The sequence below is a fragment of the Aulonocara sp. 'chitande type north' Nkhata Bay genome, linkage group LG20 (genome assembly GCF_057382095.1).
Source record: "Aulonocara sp. 'chitande type north' Nkhata Bay isolate Kocher_YH1m ecotype deep benthic linkage group LG20, A_spYH_male_GT1.1, whole genome shotgun sequence".
Classification (NCBI taxonomy): Eukaryota; Metazoa; Chordata; class Actinopteri; order Cichliformes; family Cichlidae; genus Aulonocara; species Aulonocara sp. 'chitande type north' Nkhata Bay.
The window spans coordinates 22,805,460-22,828,921 of NC_141363.1; the positions used below are offsets into that span (position 1 = coordinate 22,805,460).

The following is a 23,462-nucleotide window of genomic DNA, read 5'->3' on the forward strand; positions in this document are numbered from 1 at the left end:
TTGATAAAAGTTAACGTGAGGGTTCCCGATGGTTACGGACAAATGCGATCGCATTTGTAAATGGACGCAGTTCATGACGTACGCAGTTCATACGTCATCGCTTAATCGAATTCCCGCGGAGATGTGAAACGACTTCCTTTTGTCGTTTTATTTTGACACGGCAGAGCGGAAGTGGAGGGGTGGTGACAGCGGAGAGCTTGTTGGTGGGACTCAGCTGAGAGTCAGAGAGAGCGAGTCAGAGCTCAGAGACGCTGAGAGGAGAAAAGCGGAGTTTAACTGGCAAACGGGCGGGTTGATCCGCGGGACTGAAGCTGTTTTAATTCCCTTTTCTCGGCTCCTGTTGCGGATGTGCCCGTCCTGAGGACAGCTGGAGCTGGACCACACCTGGTCTGCAAACAGGATGGTTCAGACTCGCAGGTATTTACAGCCTTTTCACCGCTGCTGGTTCGCCTCTAGCCTTACCTTCGTTACTTTCCTGGATGGACTTTCGTGCAGTTAAATAAGTTATGAAGTAAATAACTGATAAAGATGAAGGTCCCGGTATTATAAGAACTTTAACGCCAGAACAAAAGTAGGAAAATCAGAGAATAAAAAAATGGAAAAAGTTAAATGAAAATAAATGTCTGCACTTTCTTTAGAGAAGGTGCTGACTCCCTTTAAACGTCTCAGAACAGCTAATAGATCTCAATAAATTAGCAGATTAATTATTCAGTTGATGCTGAGATTTAGACAAAATATAGAATACTGATTATCTAAACCCGACATTTAATTAAAAATTGTGCAAGGAGAACATAAAAAATGTTCTTAAGGAAAAACTGTTCCTTTTCAATCTGATGACGTTTCACACAGCTGGGACAGGAGCAACAGAAGACTGGAGTAAGATTAAAAAAATCTATTTACTTTTTTTTTTTTTTAGATAATTAGGTAACATTGGTAAAAAGAGAAGAGTGTCTATTGTGTGGTTTATATGTTCACCTAACAGGTGAAAGCTCCCCAGTTTGATCCCAGGAGGAGACACCAGTCTCTTGAGGGTCACACTGGGAAGGAAGTCTGCTGGGTATAAAACGAAACACAGAGTAAGGTGAGGTCCTTCATTAGAACATGTGTAATGAAGCTACATGAAGGTAACATTTCATAAACTTTGGGGGTTTTATTATCTACTGTTCATGACATTGTTAAAAAACTTCATTGCTGACAGAGACGAAGCTGAAAACCTTTGCTGTGATCTTCAAGCAGCATTACAGACACACACGATTCTGAAGTGGAAATCAATGCTCGTGCTCAGGAACAAGCCATAAACGATCTGAAGAAACGCCGCTGCCTTCTTTTCATTAACGATGGACGGAGGCAAAGTGAACGCTGTCGCGCTGCCCCATCAAAAACCTGCTGGAAGCAGCTCATCCGACTTGTTATCGGCACAAAGTTCAAAGCCGGCATCCACAAGGATGCAGGTATCACCACATCTGTGAGGGCAACATTGACGCTGAACAATATGTGCAGCTTTTTCAATCTTTTTTTTTTTTTAGAGAAGGTGTTGCTTTTTTCAGTAACTCAAAAACCAAACCGCATTCTGCACACGAATAAGGGAAACTGTCCGGCTGCTAAACCGGCCTGCCTGCAGTCCGGACCTGTACCAGCTGGAGGATTATGAAACAAAAAACTGCAACAAAGGAGACCTGAAGTAGAAGAATGGGAGGCATGCAGCGAGCAGTGTCAAAAGGGAGAGGTGATGAATCACAGCGGGGAACTTGTTCCGACTTTACTGGAGCTTGTTCCTGGCACTGAATTAGAAATGGGCAGATTTTTATTTGAAAGTAAAAACGTCCAAGTTTAAACGTTTCCTGTGTCACCTTTATGCAGTAAGAATTGGGCTTTAAAGAGTTTCAAATGAGTGTGTTCTCTTTATTTAGTGGACGTCTGTGGCTGTGACATGGTGTGGAACAAACCTGTGGTCCTTCTGGACTCTCCGTCAGGAGTCAGCTGTATGCAGGTGAACGTGTGGCGGATGTCTGAATTTTAAGCCGGTCCGTGACTGCGCTGTACTCAGACTGCTGGTGACTTTTAGAGGAGAGTTGATGGTTGATGTGTAGGTGGGGTGGACAGAATAGCAGGAACAGACTCGTGTGAACCCGCTGCTGCTGCGAGGACACGATCGGTGAACTCTGGGCAGCGTGATTTATATGTTCGCCGTGTTTCTCTGATTTCCTGCCTGAGTTTGGTGAGATGAATGTAAATGCAGCCGAAGCCGTGGTCACGCAGCACCGATCCGGTACTGGACCAGAGAGGGTCTGAGACGTGGTTCAGTTCCTACTGAGAGTGTTCGTGATAACAGGATTAGTGCTGCTGTGATCTCCTGGTTTAGTGTGAGGGCAGAGAGAGGACACACACGCACAGAGCATCCATCTCTCTCTGCTGAATATTTAAATCCTGTATTTGCATCTCTTTGTCTGCAGCTGCAGCCTTTCATCACCAACTCTCCCCGTGTGTGTGTGTGTGTGTGTGTGTGTGTGTGTGTGTGTGTGTGTGTGTGTGTTCAGTATGAAGTGCTGAGCCTCTTCTGTGCATTTGATGTGTTAATCTCTCTCATCTTTAAATGTTCGATTTGTTGTTGACTTGTTGGGCTCATGAGCTCCTCTCTGTTTACATCATGTTGCTGTTAGCGGCGAACGTCAGATCCTGATTGGCCCGACGTGTTTCTTCTGGTTCTGGTCTTGCTCTGTGGGCGAGTAAAACTCCACAGTTGTGAGTCTGAGCAGAATCTGGAGGACGAATCCTGGAGCACGTCCAGCATGCTCAGGATATCTTTGCCTTATCTGGCTTCACTTAACCTAAGATCAGCAGTCAGCAATCACATGAAGGCTGTTATCAGCTGGATGTGTCAGCTCAGGGTTTTCAGTCTAACTATCAGCATCTTGTCACAATCACAGGAACAGGTCTGCTGGCAGCGTTTCACAAACAAAGATCAAACTGAAGTATTGGAAAAATATGAATCGGCAGCATGTGAGAGGTGGTTAGTTAAGCTGTAGTTCATTTAATGCTAGAAACAGTAATCAGGTACACTGCTCCTTCATTAATACAAGGGAAGAACTGGCTTCAAGTACAGATGTGTAGCCTGTTGCTTGAATAAAGGTTATTATGGTTATTCAGCTGCAGCCTTGTTGGTTTTAAACGGTCTGAGAGCAAGTGAAGAATTTTACCTGCAAGATGAACAAATACAAGGTTTAGGTATCCTGTTTTAAGGAAATATGGCAATTATTAGGCTTATAAAACAATGAAATATACTTGGAGTCTTCTGGGTCGTGGTGGGGGAGGTGGGGGGTCATGAGTGAAGGAATAATTTGCTTCTGTGAATCTCTTTTTTTATTGGTTGTCATTCAGGAAAGACAAAAACCTTTGATCCTCTTACTCCCTGAGCATGGAAGTCTCCAGGATTTTTTTCCAGAGGACTGATTGGCTGGTAGTTTTACGCACGTTATCTCGAGTTCTCAGCTCAGTTAGGTCTGCAGCATAATTTCCAATAATTCAACTAAAGTTTTATTTATAGAAGACCCCAACAATCAGACAACCTCTATGAGCAAGCACTTGGCAACAGTAGGAAGGAAAAACTCCCTTTCAACAGGAAGAAACCTGTGACAGAACCAGGCTCAGGGAGGGGCGGGGCCATCTGCCACGACCAGCTGAGGGAGGAAGATGGGACGAAATGACAATGATGCGCGCTGATAAGAAGTGAACCAACCATCTATTTTCTTAACCACTTGACCAGTTCACGGTTGCAGAGGTGCTGGAGTGTGTCCCAGCTGTCATTGGACGAAAGGCAGAGCACGTCCTGGACAGAGTGCCAGTCTGATGCACGGCTAAGAAGTGACCCACCTTTGTAACGTTGAAGGCGCAGGTTAAACCTGAGGTTCAGTCCTCACAGTGCAGACCTCTCGGCCCAGACGCATTGAACTGTAGAGATTCATGACTAAAAGTGCACAAAGGCAGAAACCTGTGCATTTTCTGTTTGACTTATAAAGCTTCACGTGTGCTTGGTCCTCTTTTTGTGAATTCCAATCATTTTGGAGTGTTGTGCATGTTCACGAGCATCATTCATGTTTTCACATTTAGCTGTGAATGAATGTCATGTTAGGTCAGCAGCAAAGAAGAAGCACAATATAAAGGCGAGACATTCAGGAAAAATGAGTTTTGGGTAATCTCAGATCTGATGCCACAAGCGGATGAAAAACTACCGAAGGCACAAAATAAATGGAGGCAGCAGCTGTTAAAGCGCCACGACTGAAACAAAAGAGACGACGAAGTGTGAATCTATCAAATTAAATCCGTTTAATTACAGTTATTAAATCATTTACAGAAGAAGGTAAGGGTTTAAAAGAAGAGCTGCATCGTTTTTAGTCTTCAGTGCTGAAAATTGGATGTAGCTGTAGTTCTTGTTCTGGATTTCTGAACTTTTAACACAAAAAGCCGTGTTTGTGTGTCGTCTGTGTGCACGCATCCTTCGTATATCCGACCCCTGGACTGTGACGTGGGCGAGCGGCGAGGCTCTGAAAGCGTTTGCTCCTCGCAGTGATGATGGAGGCTGTGCTGGTTCAGAGAGATCAGGGCAGGCACTCAGACTGGAAACAGATTGGCCTCAGCGGGCTGTTATCAGATCAGCTGTTCAGGCCTGCAACACCTGAGAGGGGGGAGGGGAGGTGAGAGTGACACCCCAACCCTCCCCCAAAACACACACACAGACAACAAGGTCAAAGACCAGGCTGTGAGTGTGTGAGAGTAGAAAAACAGATGTGAAGCAAACCTCCGGTGACGAGATGCAACAAAACACCAAAGGACGCCGACGGTAAAGAGCACATGTCGCCCTCGCAGCACAAACCACCTGTCTCGGAGACTTCACCTCATCACAGCAGCGCATCGCGGCGTGAGGAGACGGACGAGCTGAAGCCGATCAATCGAGCCGCTGATGGATGAAGGGAGGAGCTGCAGGTCTGGACTCGACCCGGCAGGACTCAGGAATGTAAGAGGCGGAGGAGGGTGGAGGAGGACAGAGAGGAGGGGGAGACCATTTGACAGAGCATTTGGTGTCAGAAAACCCCGTCAGTAAGCTCTGGCTCATCTCCACACTTATTTGTTTTTCCTTGAGGGAAAAACTCCTTGATTAACGTTAAAGTCCAGATCCAGTGTTTCCCACAGATGTCGATCAGTGCTGCATCTGTGCTTTTATAAAAGTCCCCTCTGTAATGTCATGCAAATAAATACCCGAGCAGTGAAAGCCGTGTTCGAACTCCATGGTTTCGGTGAGATCGGTGTAGTTCGTGCAGCAGATGATTTCATATGTCATGAAAATTGCTCACAAGTGGATACAGGTACCAAAATTGGTGCACACACCCGTTTTTTGACAATAGCTGCCAGCTCGGGCAGGAAAATGTCACGTACAGCTGCTCTTTTTCCCTTTTCAATGATCTTAGTGTCAGATTGAACATTTTTCTTTTTTTTCTGTAGTAGTAGAGGCTGTAATTTTGTTTCTCCTCCGTCTCCTGGTGGACTCCTGGCACTCGTCCCTGCACGCCTGACTCACCAATGGCTCCAAGAAGCAGTCTGAAAATACTGAAATAACTTCAGCGTCCGTACACGGTCGACAAATGAAGCTTTACTGCAAATTAGTTCTTGTTTTATTGTCCTCCTGGGCAGCTGGGTCAGTAGATGTGTTTTACTGGTCACAACAAAAGCCAGTTTAACGTTTTATGAACATCTTGCATCATCCACCCTGACCTCCTCCCTACACTGACTCTTTGCTCTACAGGAAGCTTTCCAAAGAAACAGGACGTCAAACCATCTGCTGCAATCTTCCTTACACAGTTTCAACATCTGTGTGAAGAAGACGGTGATAATGCTATAAGCTCCGCCTCTCTGATCCTCGCCATTTCTACACAAACTTGAATTTTATCCTCCGCTGCTGGATACTGTGGCGTGAATCACACCAGTGTTACCAACCATTTCAGCTGTTCCCAGTCAGTCCTTCCCATCCCCCCCAATTTCCCCCTTTTTTTTCATCACTCATTTCCTTCTTCCTGTTTCCTGTTGGGCTCCACTTCCTGTTCTCAGGGCTGTGCTGTCGGAGGACATCTCGTTCTCCTCCAGTTGGAGGATAAAAGTGCGCAGAGGTTTCAGACTCCTTGTTGTTTTGTGATTAAGTAACACTTGTTGTTTTCTTCGTGTCTGCTTTCCTCTGTTGGGCTGGAACATTTCCAGGATGGGAAGTGACGTCGTGCTGTGGTTTTATAAGATTTTCTGTAGTATTGAATCCCTGTTAGGAGGCAAACGGACAGGAGATGATCAAATCTGAACAGATCTAAAGCTAGAAAAACTACCTTTTGCTCTGGTCTTGATTGCCTTGTTATAACAGATGCTCAAACAGGGAGGTAGATGTTGCATGAGAGAGGCTGTATGTGCACAACGCAGTCCTGTAAACACTACAGAAAGACATCTGCAGTGTGGATTCTCAGAGATCCATGAACCTATTTGTGCTTTTTACTAAATATTGTTAGGTTTGCTGTTCAGGTTCCTCGAGGAAACGTTTGCAAGCTCCGGACATGCAGTCTGCCACTGACAGCATTTAAAATGTAAAACCTCTTTATTCTTACAAAGAGGCTTGCATGGTGTGTTTTTATCCTCTGTGGGCTTTTGAACTAATTAGGTTTAAACGCAGTGACGCTGTCATCAGTCAGTGTTGCACATGTGGTTGGATTAGAAAAAACTGTTGATGAATGTTGACTAAAACCAGAGGAACAGCTGGAGACGGTTAAAGTTTACATGTAAAAATGTTACAAAAGCTCAGAGCCCGTTTCCATCGCGCTGTGACTTTGCTGCTGTCTGATGATGCAGATGTTTCTCAGTTTCACTCCTCCAACCAGCAGGAAGAGATCAAACACCTGCTCCCAGCCAATCACAAGGCAGGATACTACTTAAGCTCTCACTCTCTCTTTTTTAAAATTTGGATTTTCAAAGGTCCAGATAATATTTCTCCAGACAGACACGCAGAGGTCACACGAGCTTCAAACATCTGTCGCCTGACCACGCTGTCACTGTAAATGGGCTTCGTGTGTTTTGGTCTTTCTCTGTTTTGGCTACAGACTGACAGATAAACCTTTGTGTGTGTGTGTTGTGTGTCTGTCTTTTGTCTGAGGCATGTCAGTACTCGCCGTTCTCTCCACATTTTTCCTTTAAACCCAGTAAATCTGGAGCCAGCTCTCTCTGTCTGCAGCTCCAGCACACAAACCTGCGCGTTTAATCACGAAGCTCCACGAGAAAATACTTCATTGTTTCAGATCCATTTAAATCGTATCTCTGCTCATATTGTGCGTTTAAACCCGAGGATCTTCAAGGCTTTGCCTTTTCCAAACTATTAAAGCCTCTGAGTCATCCTTAGTGGCTGACATACTTAATTATCACCATGAACTCAAAGTATTTGTAGGTTTTCTTTGTAAAAACTCTCGCGAAAGCACCAAATGTGATTGTCTCATTCTCTAATGAATGCAACATCCTCTCCTGTTTGCTTGGTAAAAATGCAGAGACCGGCTACTTTAGGGCACGTTGAGCTTTTAAAGAATAAAACTGTATGAAGCATTTATGTAACGTGTGAACTTTGTCTTTATTTTGCAGTCAAACAGAAAATGGGTTTAAGGTTTTACCTGCACTCGGTCAGCTTTCTTTGCATGTAAAACAAATCTGCAATTAAAATGTGAATCCAAACGTTTTGTTGGTGTTTGGGTCGAATCAGGTGGGCGAGATTGATGCTTCTCTGTTGGCCGCTGAAGGCTTGGAAGCATCTACAAATAAGCCACAACATCAGATTTGTGAGAACCAGGTCAGGATATTCTCCACAGTGTCCCTGTGGGTGCAACACACTGGCACACCTACCTGCTAATTGGTGCTAATAAAGACGTTTGTATCACAGAGCAAGCAGTGTTATTTGATCCTCCATTAAAAACGCAGCACAAAAACATTGGGGAGGTCCAGTTCAGTGACTGCAGTTAGCTGAGGTGAGACCCTGCAGACACCGAGCTGCTACATCTGCTTCACCCGTATGCAGGTGGATCAGTTATTAAAAATCCCCCCTGTACAGCTGTCCACAGACACCAAACCTTTCTTCCTACCAGCCAATAAACGTGCTTTTTAATGCTGAGAAGTTGCACATTTTAATGAGAGTCTATGGTGAGCTACTGGCTTTTGCAGCCACCAACATGTGGCCAAACAACTGCAAGGTTTGATGCTGCTTGAGTGTAACAGCTCACTTAATGCACAGATGCAAACATATAGAGTCATATGGAGTATACATAAATTGGCCAAATCAAGCGTGCAGAGCTACCTGCCGTGGCGAGCGCTGTGAATAAAGGAGCAGCTGAAAGTGCACCTACATGTTTCACTATTTAAACATTTGTTTGTGCTGTAGTTTGCTAATGAGACCTCGTCCTCCAGAGTTGGTGATTTTCTTTCTTTCTTTCTTTTGGTCTTTATTGGACAGGACAGATATAGAGGAGAGTAGACAGGAAAGAGAAAGAGAGGGCAAGAGGAAATGTGTCTCAGGAAATGGTCCAGGATGGAATCAGACCCAGGCAGGGTCGCCTGCTCAGCCAGAGCCACTCCAAGTATTTCTTAGAAAGGTTTTTTTTTTTCTACCTTTATTTTTTATTGGTAATTTCTTGTGTAAATGTATTTGTTAAGGTTCTAAGTTCAAGCTAACTGCATGTAGTTTTTACATTTTAAAATGTTTACTTTGATAGTATTTGTGACTTTTTGAGAGAAAATCTGTTGTTTTGAACTTTAGCTTATAATCTTTTATTGACTTCCTGATTGGTCCTCACTCTACCACCTTTTTCTTCTTGTGCTTTTGTTCTCCTAGGTCAGGAGCGCTGAAGACTGTTTGCCTCCCTCTTCAGGCCCATTTTGGAACTGCAGCTTCACCGTCAGCTAACAGCTAACCGAGCAGTGAGACGCCTAGTTAGTGAAGCAGTGCTGTGGTTTGTGTTCTGACTGTTGGATGGCCACAGGAGTGAACTACTGGAACTCTTATGAACCCAGTCGCAAGGTGAGAAAGTCCCGAAGGTTCTGATTGGCTAATTGGTCAAAACATGGCGCTGACATCACACGAGCAGCAGGGTTTGTCAGTGTCATCAGGACTGCAGGAAGTCTGTGCTAGCTTGCAGTACTAACCTTTATTTGTGATGACAACGTGTTGCAGGTGAGAGAGAGTGTGTGGGGAGGTGAACAGGAGTCGAGTAGTGAGGAAGGAGGAGGTGGAGAGGGCATATGGGACACACAAGCCATGGAGGTCAAAGGTCAACTCATCTCAGCACCTGGTGAGAATAAACGCTGACATGTGGTGATGCTACACTCTCGAGTGTGTCTGTTAGCTGTCTCTTACGTGTGTGTGTTGCTTGCATGTTGCAGACCCTCTCACCTGCCCAGACAGGAAGCAGAGAGAGCGAATGGTGGAGCTACAGGAGAGGAGGCGGAGTCTCCAGGCGCTGCTTAGCAGCCGATTGGCTGAGCTGAGACGCATCTGTCTGCAGGAAGCTGTAAGTGATGTCATAAAAAGAGATGACAATATGACTAAGACACTGACAGTGCATTCCCACCTAAACCAAAGTCTTCTTAGCTCTGCAGCTAACTAGTCTTCTTCACTCTCCAACTAATCCTTTTATCCCTCTCTGCAACTAGTCCTCTCCACGTGGTCTTCAGATGTTTTTATCTGGTGCTTGAACCTCTGCAGATGCTCTTTTTATGTCTCTAACTAGTCTTCTCTATCCAGTCCCCAACCTCTGATTACTTCAGCCGACTCTACCTTAGTTTATACTTTAACAGTGACTAAAGTAACTGCCAGATAGCTGTAAGTTGGGTTTTCCTGTGTTTTCCTGGGTCAGGAGCTGACGGGTGCAGTGCCCAGTGATTTCCCCCTGGAGGCAGGGGAGAAGCCCCCCTGTGTTCGTAGGAGAGGTGGAACGTCCCGCCAGGGAAACAGGAAGTGTCGAGTAGAGGTGAGGAGCTGAGGAGTGATTTGACTCTAAATAATTTCAACAGTGGTGGAGAATTTTACTGTCCCCCTCTGTGTGTGTTTCTGTGTGTGTTGTTTTGTTGTTGATGGAACAGTTTTGACCTTCATGTGTGTTTCAAGCTGAGGCAGTCTGTTTGTATATCCCTGTGCGTGCATGTGTTGGTGTGACCTTTAGGTATTTGCGTGTGTTTTTTCTTTAGGAGGAAGACGCTCAGCGTTCGAAGCCGAAGAAAAATTTATTCAGCGGAGCTCTGAGGAAACACAGCGACTCTGAGCACAACGCACACACGCAGACACACACACACCACGGGAAGAGGACTGTCCACAGAGGCTGCCACACAGGTAACACACACACACACACACACACACACACTCAATACACATGCATTCCCTAGGCGCTCTCCCTACCCCTAACCATCAAAAATGAAAGCCTAATCCTAACCATAACCTAACTGTAACCCTGACACTAAAACCACATTTTGAGCCTCAAAATCCCTTCAAAGTGGTGGGCATAGCAGCATGCCAAATTTATGTCCTCACAAAGATGTCTAAACAAGTACAGACACACACACACACAGTATCCGGTTTCTGCTGCCATATTCACCTGGCACACATTTATGATACAGATGGTACCTGACCCATCTCGTTCTTCTATAGGGGAGCACTTGCAAAAAACAACAAAGACTTCACAGGGCAAGTGCTGTTATGCTCTGGTGCTGTATAAATAAAATTAATACTGTCATCCTCCAGTTGAGAGGTTTTCAGGTATAGTTGCTATGTCATGTTTATAAGGCCTAATCAAAAACGTACATACATGTATCTCTAGAAACCGAAAGCCTGATTGAAGTTTGGGTACTATCCTCTTCAGAGTAGTCACCTCACTCAGTGATACACTCGGGTCACCCTGGAAACTCTGTCGGCACATCAACAACAACATCAACACGTCCTGCATCTCGTGACAGCAGGCCATGAACTTGAATTTGGTTTGCATCAAATAACCTCCCGCAGATGTCTCAGGACATTATGAAGCAAATAGTATTAATTTATGCAGCACTTTTCACAGATAGGAGGCACAAACTACTTTGTACTTTACTGATCTCTTTAGAAAGTTATTAGACCTCTTAAACTAGTTCCTAGACCTGTGCAGTGTGTACTCCGATCTCTGCAGGTAGTGTTATTACCGCTCTAACTCGTCCCGCTACCTCAGAAGTCCTCATACATCAGAAAGCGAGTCCCCAGAACCCTGCAACGAGTCTTCACACTCTGCAACTTATGCATCCATTTTCTAAATAATGCGAGGACTGGTATGTATCCAGTTTGCCAGGCTCTGGTCAGATCGCCTGGTTCACCAACCTCCAAAACTGGTCCTCAGATTTCTGCAACGAGTTCAAGAGGTTTAAAAAAATGTTGCTAAAAATCCCAAGTCAACGTAAATGTTTCTGACTGACTTTTAAAAGTCTACAGAATACTCCTGCCAGGGATTCAGAAACTGCACTTCACAGGTTTCTGACATTACCTTCGCATCTCACTCATGCCCAAACACACTAATTCCTTCCTAGGTGAGGAGAACTTTCACATCATGGACATGGAAGGCCTTTCTTATCTGCGCAGGTTTGTTCACATGCGAGTGGTCAGAGGCTGGGACTGGTCAACGTGAGGAGAGAAGGGGGATACAGTTTTTGCTTTTTGTAATCTCATCATTACTATCACATCTCACATGTTTTCATTTGAGTCCATTATGTAACGTTCGCGCAGTGAGTAAAACCCTGCAATCAGCTCTAGTCAAAGATATGAGTCTGTTTGCATCACACTCACTGACCTCACAACTAAATTAATCAGTTTCCTGAAAGCCGTCCTCTTTGGAGGGTCTTCAAAGGACTAAAGACGCAGAAGGCGCAGTCAGTGCGATAGATGTGACATAGATACACATGCATACATATGGAGACACTCACAGCTGGCAGTAGATGAGAAGCCATTGTTTCAGGAAGATGAGGAAACCAGCGTCTTCCTGCTTTTATTCTTACTCTGTTTCTGTGTGTGTGTGTTTCCAGACGACACAGTGAGGTCAGAGAGCAGCTCGACATCAGACTCAACAGGACACGACAATGGTAATGAACACACACGCGCGCGCACACCCTTCTATCTGTACGAGGACCATCACTTAATGTTTTTCCAACACTCCTGAGCCCGAACATAAACCCGATTCTGATGTAATCCTGAAACAGAAGGTCTGTGCTGTGGACCTGCTCTCACTCTGAAGCTCTCAGTGGTCCTCGCAAAGATGGATGTACAAGCAAACACACTGTAAAACTGGTAGTGTAGCTGCAGCGCCCTCAGCTGGCTGACAGGAGGAATAACAGTAAAAGTTGAATGCAGTTCTGGTCTCGTTTTGGAGAACTGCACGGCTGCTGGCAGTGAATAGGCGAACAGACTGATTCGGCATAGGATGTTTTGATTATTTAGCGTTTTTTTTTTATTTTTAACACATGTTTTTATTCTCTCTCTATATTTTTATCATAAGACATTTTGTATACTAGACATCAGGCAAACACTAGACAGTTAATCAGTTAATTATTTTATCTATTTCATAATGTGCAGGTTTATCGATCTTTTTAAAGGGCGTGTTTATGAATGTGATGTTTTCCCTGCTACACTGTTCCGAAATTAAATGTCCTTAAATTATAAGACCTGCTTGTCTTACAAACATCGTGATATCTGACATAATCTTCATTGTGTACGGTTACCATGGTTACAGCTGTCTTTATCCTGACTTACAATATCATAAGGAAAATATAAGTGATTGACAGCTTTTATAAGTTGAACTGAGGTATAGATTTCAATTAAAGTTAATATTTCTAGCACAAGTAAATTTCTGTCTATGTATCTGGCAGATGACGGTGTGTCTCAGTGTCGCCCCCTGCTGGTTTCTTCTGGGTCTCCGGTGGAGGTTTTCTATCAGAACAGAACCAGGAGGAACTCCGTGCACAGGTACAGCTCAGAGCACGTCCACATTTGTGTCACGGTCTGTGATCTCATGATCGGAGCTCACAGATTTCTTGAGGTTTCATGTTCGGCGTCACCTCATCATGTTTGGTTTTGGAAGCACGAACAGCCCCTCCCCTCTGTATACTGAAAATATTTCCTTTTGTCTTTCAGAACTGAGCATCTGGACAGCCAGAAGCCCCTCCCACTGCCTCCCTCACAACCTCCTCCCCCTCCCCCTCGCTCTCAGGACTCCTCTTCCTCTGGCCCGTCTGACCCTGGAGCAGGAGGGGAGGTAGGACTCAAGGCTAATGCAGCTCGCCGTAGTAACAGCTCTGATGGCCTCCTGGACCGCATCACCCCTCCTGAGGATGATGTTGGGGTGCAGCAGGGGGGATTGTGGGTAAACGGACTGCCGGGGTCCAGAGGAACAAGCACAGCCGGCGCGTATTGGAACTCGGAGACGCTGACAGACGGACGGTCGAGGGCAAATAATGGAGTCAGCGATGGGAGAGGAAAAGGGGGAGGTGCAGGGCGAGGAAGGGGAGGAGGAAGGGGAGACAGAGGAGGAAGAGGAGCGGGGTACAGCGATGTCCTGCTGGACTATGTTTGGGGAAAACAGCAGCAGCTGCAGAGACAGCATTCTCAGCCCCACAGACAGCCAATCACATCGCAGCAGCAGGTAGTCTACAATGGCTACTCCCAGCAGCCATCAGGAGCCCCGCCCACCTACCGCGGCCCCCAAGGTGACCAGCGGCGGGTCACGGTAACCCGAACCAAATCGTGCGGTCCGTTCCTCCCGGTGCAGCAGAGCCAGACTGATACCCACAATCCCCCTCTGGTCGCCATTCAGCCCGACCCCCACCCCCACCTGCTGCCGCCCCGACCCCCTCAGCTGCCCCCCAACCAGGACTCCCAACTGGAGGAGGCCACCAGGAGCCTCCACAAGGCCCTCGCCCTGGAAGGTGAGTATTGTTACCCTTTAGCTGCTCTGCACTTCCTGTACGGAGGCTTTGGGCTCATTAGCTTACAGCTCAGCCTCTCTTACCTCCTGATGTTTGCTGATCTGTGAAGCTGTGAAGCTCAAACGTGTTGAATGTTTCATGGGATGGAGATAAAACTGGGTCAGTGCAGCAGAAACTGTCTACTGGTGTACTGCAGTGAGGAGGTGATGCCACCTGGTGGAAGTCAGACAGAATAACACAAATATGTTTGCTTCATCCATTCATTGCTTACCCACGCTTGCATCTCTGGGCAATCATCTAAGCAGAGAAGCTAAGACTTCTCTAGACCTCACGTGATTCTGCAGCATGTCCTGGGTTTGCCCCAGGGTCTCCTCCTGGTAAGACTCACCTAGGAGGTGTCCAGAAGGCATCCTATTCATCCTGAGCCACCGAGCAGGGGCTCTACTCTGGCTCTCAATCCCTCTGTCCGTCTCACGATCCACTCTCCCTTCACTTATTTAAATCCCAAGATATTTAAACTCTTCCACTTGGGGCAGCAACTCATCCTGGACTCCATAGTCCCGGAGTTGGAGGTGCTAATTCTATTCCCACTCTTTCCCACTTGGCCGGAGACTGCCTCAGTGTAAACTGGAGGTCACCGCCTGTTGTTTGTTTCATCACTCAATTTGTCTACACTGCATCAAGTCAACTTTATTGTCTGTTATCAAGTCTCAGGCGCACTACCATAGAGTTTAAATAGAAGGGTAAACGGCGCTCACTCCTTCTGTGACCTCATTTCTAGTTTCACTTCTTGTTTAATGCAACCCGATGTTCATTTATTGAGTTAGTAGATAAAACGGGGTTTGTGTATTCAGACAGATAAGTTGTTACCACACGAGCGTGTGGTGACACATAATGACACAGGTGGTTTAAAAACACCCGGATTGTAACCATCAAAAGAATCAGAGTGAAACCTCAACCCGTTCATGAAGCTTAGCTAACCAGTGAGTGATCGGTTAGCTAAGTGACTTCCTCTATTTATTTATTTTTAAATGTGTAATCTAAGGTTCAGTACACGTAACAGTGCAACAGACCACTGTGGTTTGATGTGGGTGTCATTAACAACTGTGGTTATACTGAGAGTCTTTAAACCATATCTTCTACCTAGACACAGCTAAAGTCTGCAGGGGATTCAGAGGTTGGACTGAACCTGCTGAGATGGCTGACGATTAAAGACAGTCAGCTCAGTGAAACTTGCTCTGAGTGTGGTGATGGGAGAAGTTTCCATGGAGCAGAAACTGTGATGAGCTGTTGATGTGTGATTGACAGGTCTGAGGGACTGGTACCTAAGGAACACCTTAGGCTCCTCCCACCAGAACCAGGCCAATGGAAAGGTGACCGCAGGGACCAACGGCAGTAAGATGAATGGAGGGGTCAAAGGTCAGGCGGGAGGAGGCGGGGCTCTGCAGCGGAGACGGACGACACACGGTGTCATTCAGCAGTCGGCCTATCAGACGGAGACGAATCATCATCATCACGCTGCGCCGCATCACAAACACACGCTGCCGCATTCAGCCACGTTCCACGGACACCCGCTGCACGGCAGGTATGGGTCAGATGACCACGCCCCCCTTTATACTCAGATGTTTGTTACATAGTTTAAGACGCAAATGTGTCCGGACTAAAAGTAGATTAAAATCATAAAAACCTGCTAAAATCTACTGGATCCTTTTTTCGAAGCACGGGTTTTCTTCACTTCTAGTCTTTGCTTTGAAAGCCGGAGCGTCCGACTCGTCTTTGATCACAGCAGGTTCTTTATTCCAGACACGGCAGCAAAAACTTGCTTAGATCTTCCAACATGACTATCCTCAAGCTCGATGATGGTAATCAGTGTAAATTAGTCAAAACGTATTCAGCAGAGAGCGCTTCTCCTCAGCTTTGACCCTTGAAGCCTCCTCGTTACAGATCCGCTCCAACCTGCTGGTCACCGCGGTCGGTCCGAACCCTGAAGAACTCTTATCCTCTGTTCAGCAGTAATGTTTGTTTTGAAGCTGCAAGAGTGATATTTAAAATGAGAACAAATGTTAAAGTACCTAAAAGGTCAAACAAAAGCAGCGCAATGAGTTTGAGGCGACTTTTAGGAAGACTTTCCTGCTGTGTGGGTAAATATCCATTTCTGTCCTTCCTACAGGTCTGTGGATGGCTCGCTCTACCACGACTCGTTTCCTGCTCAGAAACAGGAAGTCCCTCTCAGAGATCCGCCGATGGACCAACCGTCTCCTGGGACTCTGGTCTGACTCAGCAACCAATCACGATGCTGAGAGGCAGGCAAAGGGACTAATTCCAGGCTGGCTTCCTGGGATGAGCAGTATGAAGGAATGCGTGTCCAGGTGTCTGAATCAAACACACCTTGGTACTGATGAATGGAAGTTCCTGATCGTACAGGATGGAAAACCCCGCCCGCCTCGTCCTCGTCTGCCCTCAGGGTCGAGCTTCTGTTTGTAAAAATGAACCAAACCCCAGACCAGGTCCAAGGAGGGAGGAGGTCCAACCCTCCTCCCTCCTTGGACCTGCTCCTCGCTGCTCGGGTCACTGCTGCTCTGCTCGGTGAACTTCTTCTATCAGGGATGGACTTTAAGTCAACAGCTGCTTTTCCACCAAACTCTCCAGAAACATCAGTTCTACTAGGAACTAATGACAGGAAAAAGTTCCTGCAGCAATCTGTGTTGCAAAGAAGAAGATTGAGCGATTTCCTCTGACAGTTGTCCCCTGCAGGCATTAAAGTCTGGATTCAGAAAGTAATCTGTCTCGTTCTGCTTCGCCCTGATTACTGCCACCAAAAGTGTCATCTGCTGTGGAAGATGCTACATTTCTGGACTAATTAGAGATGTTCACATGCACGACCTGCCCTGAGATTTCTCAAACTATCCTAACGGCTACTTCACTCTGAGGGATTTTAGTTTCTAACATGTAAGCGACGTAAATGGTCGTGGCCAAATCTTTGGTTCTCTTCGCTCAATGGAGTCGCAGTTCTCAGAGAAACGAACTCAGCCCGATGATCATTGGCCAAAAGCAGCCGTAACTGTTCAGAAAGGAAGGTCCGGGTTCCTACGGTGGCATCAGACTGATGCTGAAACACCAGCCACATGCTGTACGCGTCTTTTCCAAATACATTTTAAGATTTATTGTTAAAAGCTGCAGATGGACGAGCCGAAGACGATTCTCTGCTTTTGTGGAAGTCGTTATTTCTCAGGCGTTCAGATTGAAGATGGAGATACGGCGTCTCTCACAGGTTCCTGTTTCTGGGATAGCTAGAACAAAGACTTCTGGAGTCCTTTCAGAGATGCAGCCATTTTCTGAAAGGTTTTAGATTAAAGCAGAAACTGAACAAGGTGTCCGTGGCTCTGTTCCTACACCCTTCAGACTGTGCTTAGACAATCAGACTCTCAAAACACCAACGAGGAGGACGTACCTCCTCTGAAGACAGATGACATCACCAGCTACCTGCAGCCAACCAGCAAAGCGCAAAAAGAACTTTTTGGTGACTTGATCAGGTGACCTGTCGATCCCTCAGGTGAGTCCAGGCAGGGAGCGTCGCGGTGAGGTTCTCCAGCGTTCTCCCGGTTTGGACTCAACATCTCTGCACTAAAACTCGAGCACTGAGTTTACTGACACCAGCTGAACTGTCGCTGCTGCTGTTTGTGGCTTTAAGCAGCTGCAAAGCCCTCGAGTAGAAACCAAACGTGAACAGAATAAATCCTCTGAAGTAAACGGAGCTTCCCACCTCACTGCTGCAGAGGGACTCACAGAAGCTGACGTACTCACGAGCCTTTCCTCCGAAAAGGGAAATATTTTCTGTACGCGTTAATTTATCTGACAACTTTAGATACTTGGAAACGAGGATGCTTGCAAACGGGACACTTTAAAAGCCGATACAAACTGCTGAAAGGTTCATTTGGTTTCTGAAAACTCGACTTTTTAACCGAGTCGAAGGATTTGAAATGTGAATATCTGACACTTTTCATTTTAGTAATTCACTTCTAATCATTTTAAGGTTTGGATAGTTTGTTGGTTTCCACTGCAGGAACACCGGAGAGGTTTTATGGTAAAGTTTTTACATTTAGCAGCACTTTGCAGTGAGAAATTACAAACGCAGAAAGTTTATTTTTATTTTAACCCCTGGCAGCTGTTTCTTATCAAAGAGCCATTTTCACACATGCAACTCACACAGCTTTACTATGACTTCAGCCCATGTCCAGCTCAGTCAGATCACAAATAAACCAGTATTTAATTCCCGAGTGCAAAGTCGACGCTTTAGCCGATGCATGAATTCTGGTGCATCGTGGCCTCCGAGCTGCCCATTCCAGGCAGTTTAACCCCAGAGAGTAATTTACAAATGTGACAAAGGAAACTTAAACTCTTGTAGTCTGAACCTAGAATTTGAACGACTAGCACATATTTTGTCAGAACCACACCTGGAAGACTCCTTTCAGGGCAAAACAAAGGCACATGGTCGGTAAACGCCTCCTTTAGGGAATGTGCTTGAGATGGCCCACAATGAGTGGGGCTCTATGGCGCTCTTCCACAGGTCACTGATTCGGTTTAGAGGATCCTTTTTAGAAATGTTAAAGGTGAAGTCTTCAGTTTATCATTAGACATCAGTAGAACACCAAGACATCACAAGAATCCCCTCAAAATGTTCAACTACTGTTCCTATAAAAAGCAAAAGACACTAATTAAGTTTGGCTGCCATCCCCTTTGGTGAAGGCTTCTCTCATTTGTTTCCAATACTCTTTTCTATGGAGCTGAAACTTTGGATTGTGGTAAAATATCTTTTTTTAGTTATTAGGTGTTCGGCAGCCTCCTGAGATGAGTCGCCTTCATGCACCACAAACAGCTGCTTCTAGATTTTCATAAGGTCTTAACAGACCAGTTGGCACACATTAGCAGAGTGACAGCTGAGAAAGTTGTTTGCATTTGTGAAAATTACAGAAGAAGAGTTAATAAATATTTAAGCGATTTGGCTCCGGTGACTCCCATTCATTGAGGGTTTTGCATTAACAGGAAGTGTAAAGGCTCTTTGTTGAATGAGGCACCAATTCAAGGAAAATACCCCACAGCTACCCGTAGTTCCTGCACTGGAAACCCCTCCCCAGTTTTTGTTGTTCATGTTTTTTTAAACAGTGAATCCAGATTATGATCAGCAGATGAATCCATAATGAAACAGTCATCAGCTGCGACACAGTTTATTCTCGCAGAAAGACGAAAATAGTCACATCTAAGGGAACCAGGAGTTGTTTGATCAGACACTCGATTGATTAAGAGGGATCGCTTTGGAGGTTTCTGTATTTGTGGTTTAAATGAGATCCAGATGTGGAGAAACAGCATCAGCAGCTGGAAAGCTGCAAGAACCACTCAGACCTTCTGCCCCATTCGGAGCCCTCAGTGAAGCCATTGTCCTGCTGAGCTGACCGGGACTCCAAGTCCAGGACGACTGAAGCAATAAGAGGAGCTGTTCCAAGTTTCCCTTTGCAAATTTTATCGCTCTTTCAGGAAAAAAAAAAAAGCATTTGCAGCGACAATCAGGAAATGTCACAGTCGTCACAGTAGTGACTGTTTAATCGATGAATTAGAATTTATTCTGTTTTTTTCTTTTGTTTTTTTGGTACTCTGCTCCAGAAAAAAGATTTTATAAAAATGCCCGTGAATGAAATGCAGCTTTTTCAGCGCTGTGAAGTCAGTGTTATTAATCCATAAGTTATTGATCAGGATCTGTGTCCACACGTTCCTACTGTCTGTATTTATTGATCGTCTTTCAGCGTGCGGTTGTCTTCATAAGCTGCAGCTTTGCCTGACCCAGTCCCAGCTTTGTATTTTTAAATTCAGCTTCACTGAAACCGGCCTGACCTCCAGCTTCCCCCACAATGAAGCCGCGGTCACATGACCCAATATGACGACAAACTCAGACCAAGTCGGTAGATCAGACTGAGACTTGAGAGGTTACGATACATCAAAGAAAGTTTCTCAGGTCACAGATTCACTTTAGAAGAAGATTTTAAGACATTTTAAAGGTGAAAACATCAGATTTGTGTTCTATCACAAAAGCAAAAATCATATCTGATTTAAGTTTGGCTGTCGTCCCAGTTAATGTAGGCTTCTCCCATTTAGCACTATCCTGTTTCCAGCGCTCTTCTGTTGATTTCAGTGTGGATCTCAAACTTGCTCAGAGAGCAAACGTCAACTTTAATTTTGAGGATCGAGAGAGCTGGATCTCCAGTTTTCACACATGACCTGTAGCCCAGAACTGTTCCAGGACTTACCCAAATACATAAAGTGGTCTTTAATCTGCTCCAGCTCTTGGATGTCTGGTGTCATGTAGGAGAGCCATCTTTGAGACAGTCCAGAGTGATTTGGTGCCTTATGAAGCTGAAGCTTCAGGCTATTTTCTAATACTGTTGAATCAGACATGAATGAGTATTTAACCTGCCAGCTGCTTAGGAAAAGTCATCGATAATGGGTTGTGGGTATGGCTGAATAGACCAACTAACAGTAGGGTGCATTCAGCACGAGAATAAATCTATTTCCAGCAGTGTAAGAATAGTCCAAATAGTGTCTTTACTCGAAGAGCCCACAGTGTTAGGAGGATGAGCTACGCCTGGTTTTCTTTAAAAACTAACAGGCCTGCCCATATTCTCTCCAGTCTCCAAGGATCATATTTTATCAAGCGTTGTTGAGGGAGAACATTCAATGGAAACCAAATGAATTTAAGGAATTCAGCAGCAGGTGATTCGGAAGAGACTGGGAATGTTGTATTGACCTGGGAGTGGGTAATGTCCAAATCAGGGCCATTTGTTTGCATTTTTTAGGCACGTTTGCAAAACGTTTCAGTCATATTTTGCATAAGCATCGCCGACCTCCAGAGATCCAGGCAGGGTGTTGGATAGTTTTATTTTTCTGTCTGGAAGTCTGGTCATGTGACCCTCCGGCTTCAGAAAGTCTCAGCATGCCCCTCTCCTCACTCCACGCTCACACCAAAGCAGAAACATGTGAAGATACGATGTAAATACAGCACGCGTGTTCACGACTGTTCGAGCTGCCGTACTGCTCTACCTGTACATAATACTGCAGCGCCACTAAACATACTGCAGTACCAGGATATAATGGTGTGGTACCAGTCTGAATATTTGTCACATTCTGTACTCTCCAGTACCAGTATTAGCTTGAGTGCAGTGCTGTACTCCTGCTGTAGTACTGGTAATGTGCAGTGCTAGTATTCAGGGACCAGGACTGCAGACGTGCTGATGTCCAGGTTCAGTGGAGCCTCTCTCAACCAAACCCTGTACAGTATTTTGATGATTTAACATTTCTTTCTTTCTGTGTCTCAGTATGAGAGAAAATTTCCTCCAGCTGAGTTAAGTACTTGGATTTTTAGGTTAAAGCTCTGTTTCCTGTACTGCTGAAGTTGTACTAGTCTCCAGTACAGCTCTTTGCTCTGGGGCCTCCTGCTGCCATTCTGTGTCCCAGTTCAGGTCCAGGACCAGCTGTAGTACCACTGTGTGGACTGTGGCTCTGCTACGATGCATTCAGGTGCACTGTGTACAGTCTGTTTTTTCTGCTGTACAGTAACTCTGTTTAAAAAAAGGTTTTCTATTGGTCGTTTGTACTTTTTCCACTCTGAACTCTTTCTGATGTTTCATGATGGAAATGAAGCTTGGTGTAAATAAAGCCTGAGGCTGTCAGCAGGTGCTTTTTAAATAAAGATTTCTCTTCCTTTAGATCTGCAGTGTTTTATTGTTGGATTTTTTTTTTCCAGCGCAGTCACACAGGGGAGTAAGTGTTAGATCCTCTTGTTTCCTGGCTGTTTTTACTCGTTTCTCACAAGTAAATGCAAGTGTGCAAACATCACGATGCCAACAATGATCTGAGAAAAGAAAATTCACTGACATCTGTAGTTCAGTGTGTCTGAAACAACTTTACTGCGCGCACAGTAAAATAATACTGACAATGTAGGGACTCAAAAAATGTCTAAGGACACAGTCTTACCTGCCTCAAGGAACTTTATATTGTAAAGTAGACTCTACTATAATACAGAGAAAACCCAAACAATTACATGGTCCCCGATAAGCAAGCGCTTTGGCGACAGTGGGAAGGAAAAACTTGCTTTTAACAGGAAGAAACCTCCAGTAGAACCAGGCTCAGGGCGGGGCAGCAATTTGGTTCAAACAGTTGGGGTTTGTGGAGGAAGACGAGACAAAAACATGCTGAGGAAGAGAACCAGAGATTAATACTACCTAATAATTAAATGCAAAGTGGTGTAAAAACACAGTGATTAATGAAGAAACACTCAATGCATCAGCAGCCTCGGCCTATTGCAGCATAACTAAGGGAGGATTCAGGGTCACCTGATCCAAAGGCGCTCTGTGCCATGTACAAAGTCACTTCAGCCATCTTTCCTCCCTGTTCTGATGCTCTGTTCAAACTTCAGCAGGTCGTCTTATCCACATCTGCTTACTTCAATAGATTCAGCTGCTGCCATGTGATTGTCTGATCACATATTTGCATAAATAACCAGCTGAACAAGTTTGCCTGACAAAGTGCTGATGTGTTTAGTGTGCGGTCCAGCAGTAGGAAGTAATTGTGACAGAATATGCAAAGCAGAAACCAAATGAGTTCATTGTTTGAACAAATCTTAAACCCTTTTAACTCAAACTAAGGTCTGTTTAATACAACTAAAGAATTAGCAGAAGACTATGAGCTACCTGTAAATGAACACTCAAGTTCATTATTGCTGCTATTTGTAACCACTATGTTATAAACTGTATACAAAGGATGGAAGACACCTCCATGACAAACATGTTTTTAGGTATTGCTGAATTGTGGATGTGGCGGTTGCTGTTTTTGTTATATTTGAATATAATTTTGCATGTGCATTGTTTTCATTATGATTCAGTGTATGACTGCTACTTTTGAGCAGGTCTCCTGAGAGATTTTGATCTAAATGTAAGATCCTGGTGAAACTGGGTATAAATTCATGTTCTTTCTATCAAGTGGAAGTTATTTAGAGAATTTAGGCTTTCTGACTCAAATTGTATTTTTTTAAAAAGAAAAACGTTTATTCCTTATATGTATATACATTTATTTATTTATTTTATTTTTTTCCACCAGAAATTTGCAGTTCTTTCTCAGACATTTGGCATTATTCTTCTCATAAATTTCCAATTATTGCTACGTCTTTTCATTGTACATTTGCAAATTTATTTCTCAAAAACTTATTTTTCATCTTTTAGTTTATAAATTTCCCATATTTTTGTCTGAAATTTGGTAGTATTTTTTTTTTACATAAATTTGTCAATTTTTGCAAGGTTTTTTATTGTTAATTTAGAAGTTAATTTTGTAAACTTTAAATAATTTTATTTGAAATGTATCACTTTAACCTCCAACCATCAGAGGTTTTATTTCATTTATTTTTAAAATATCACACCCCCTCC

The 23,462-nt window shown here is 44.7% G+C and overlaps 1 protein-coding gene across 2 annotated transcripts; it reads left to right on the forward strand.

The window, feature by feature from the left end:
• The first annotated feature begins 201 nt into the window (after window positions 1-201).
• ccdc120a (coiled-coil domain containing 120a) lies at window positions 202-21,743 on the forward strand. 2 transcript variants are annotated; one of them, XM_086277549.1, is made up of 12 exons: window positions 202-417; window positions 8,519-8,657; window positions 8,897-9,082; window positions 9,236-9,353; window positions 9,445-9,572; window positions 9,918-10,031; window positions 10,249-10,390; window positions 12,100-12,156; window positions 12,940-13,036; window positions 13,205-13,995; window positions 15,304-15,580; window positions 16,166-21,743. In XM_086277549.1, exons 3-12 carry the CDS (start codon window positions 9,035-9,037, stop codon window positions 16,269-16,271), a joined length of 1,878 nt encoding a protein of 625 aa, XP_086133675.1. In that variant the 5' UTR covers window positions 202-417; window positions 8,519-8,657; window positions 8,897-9,034; the 3' UTR covers window positions 16,272-21,743. The 2 variants fall into 2 exon arrangements, with proteins under 2 accessions (XP_086133675.1, XP_086133674.1); XM_086277548.1 differs by lacking the exon at window positions 8,519-8,657.
• Window positions 21,744-23,462: the final 1,719 nt, after the last annotated feature.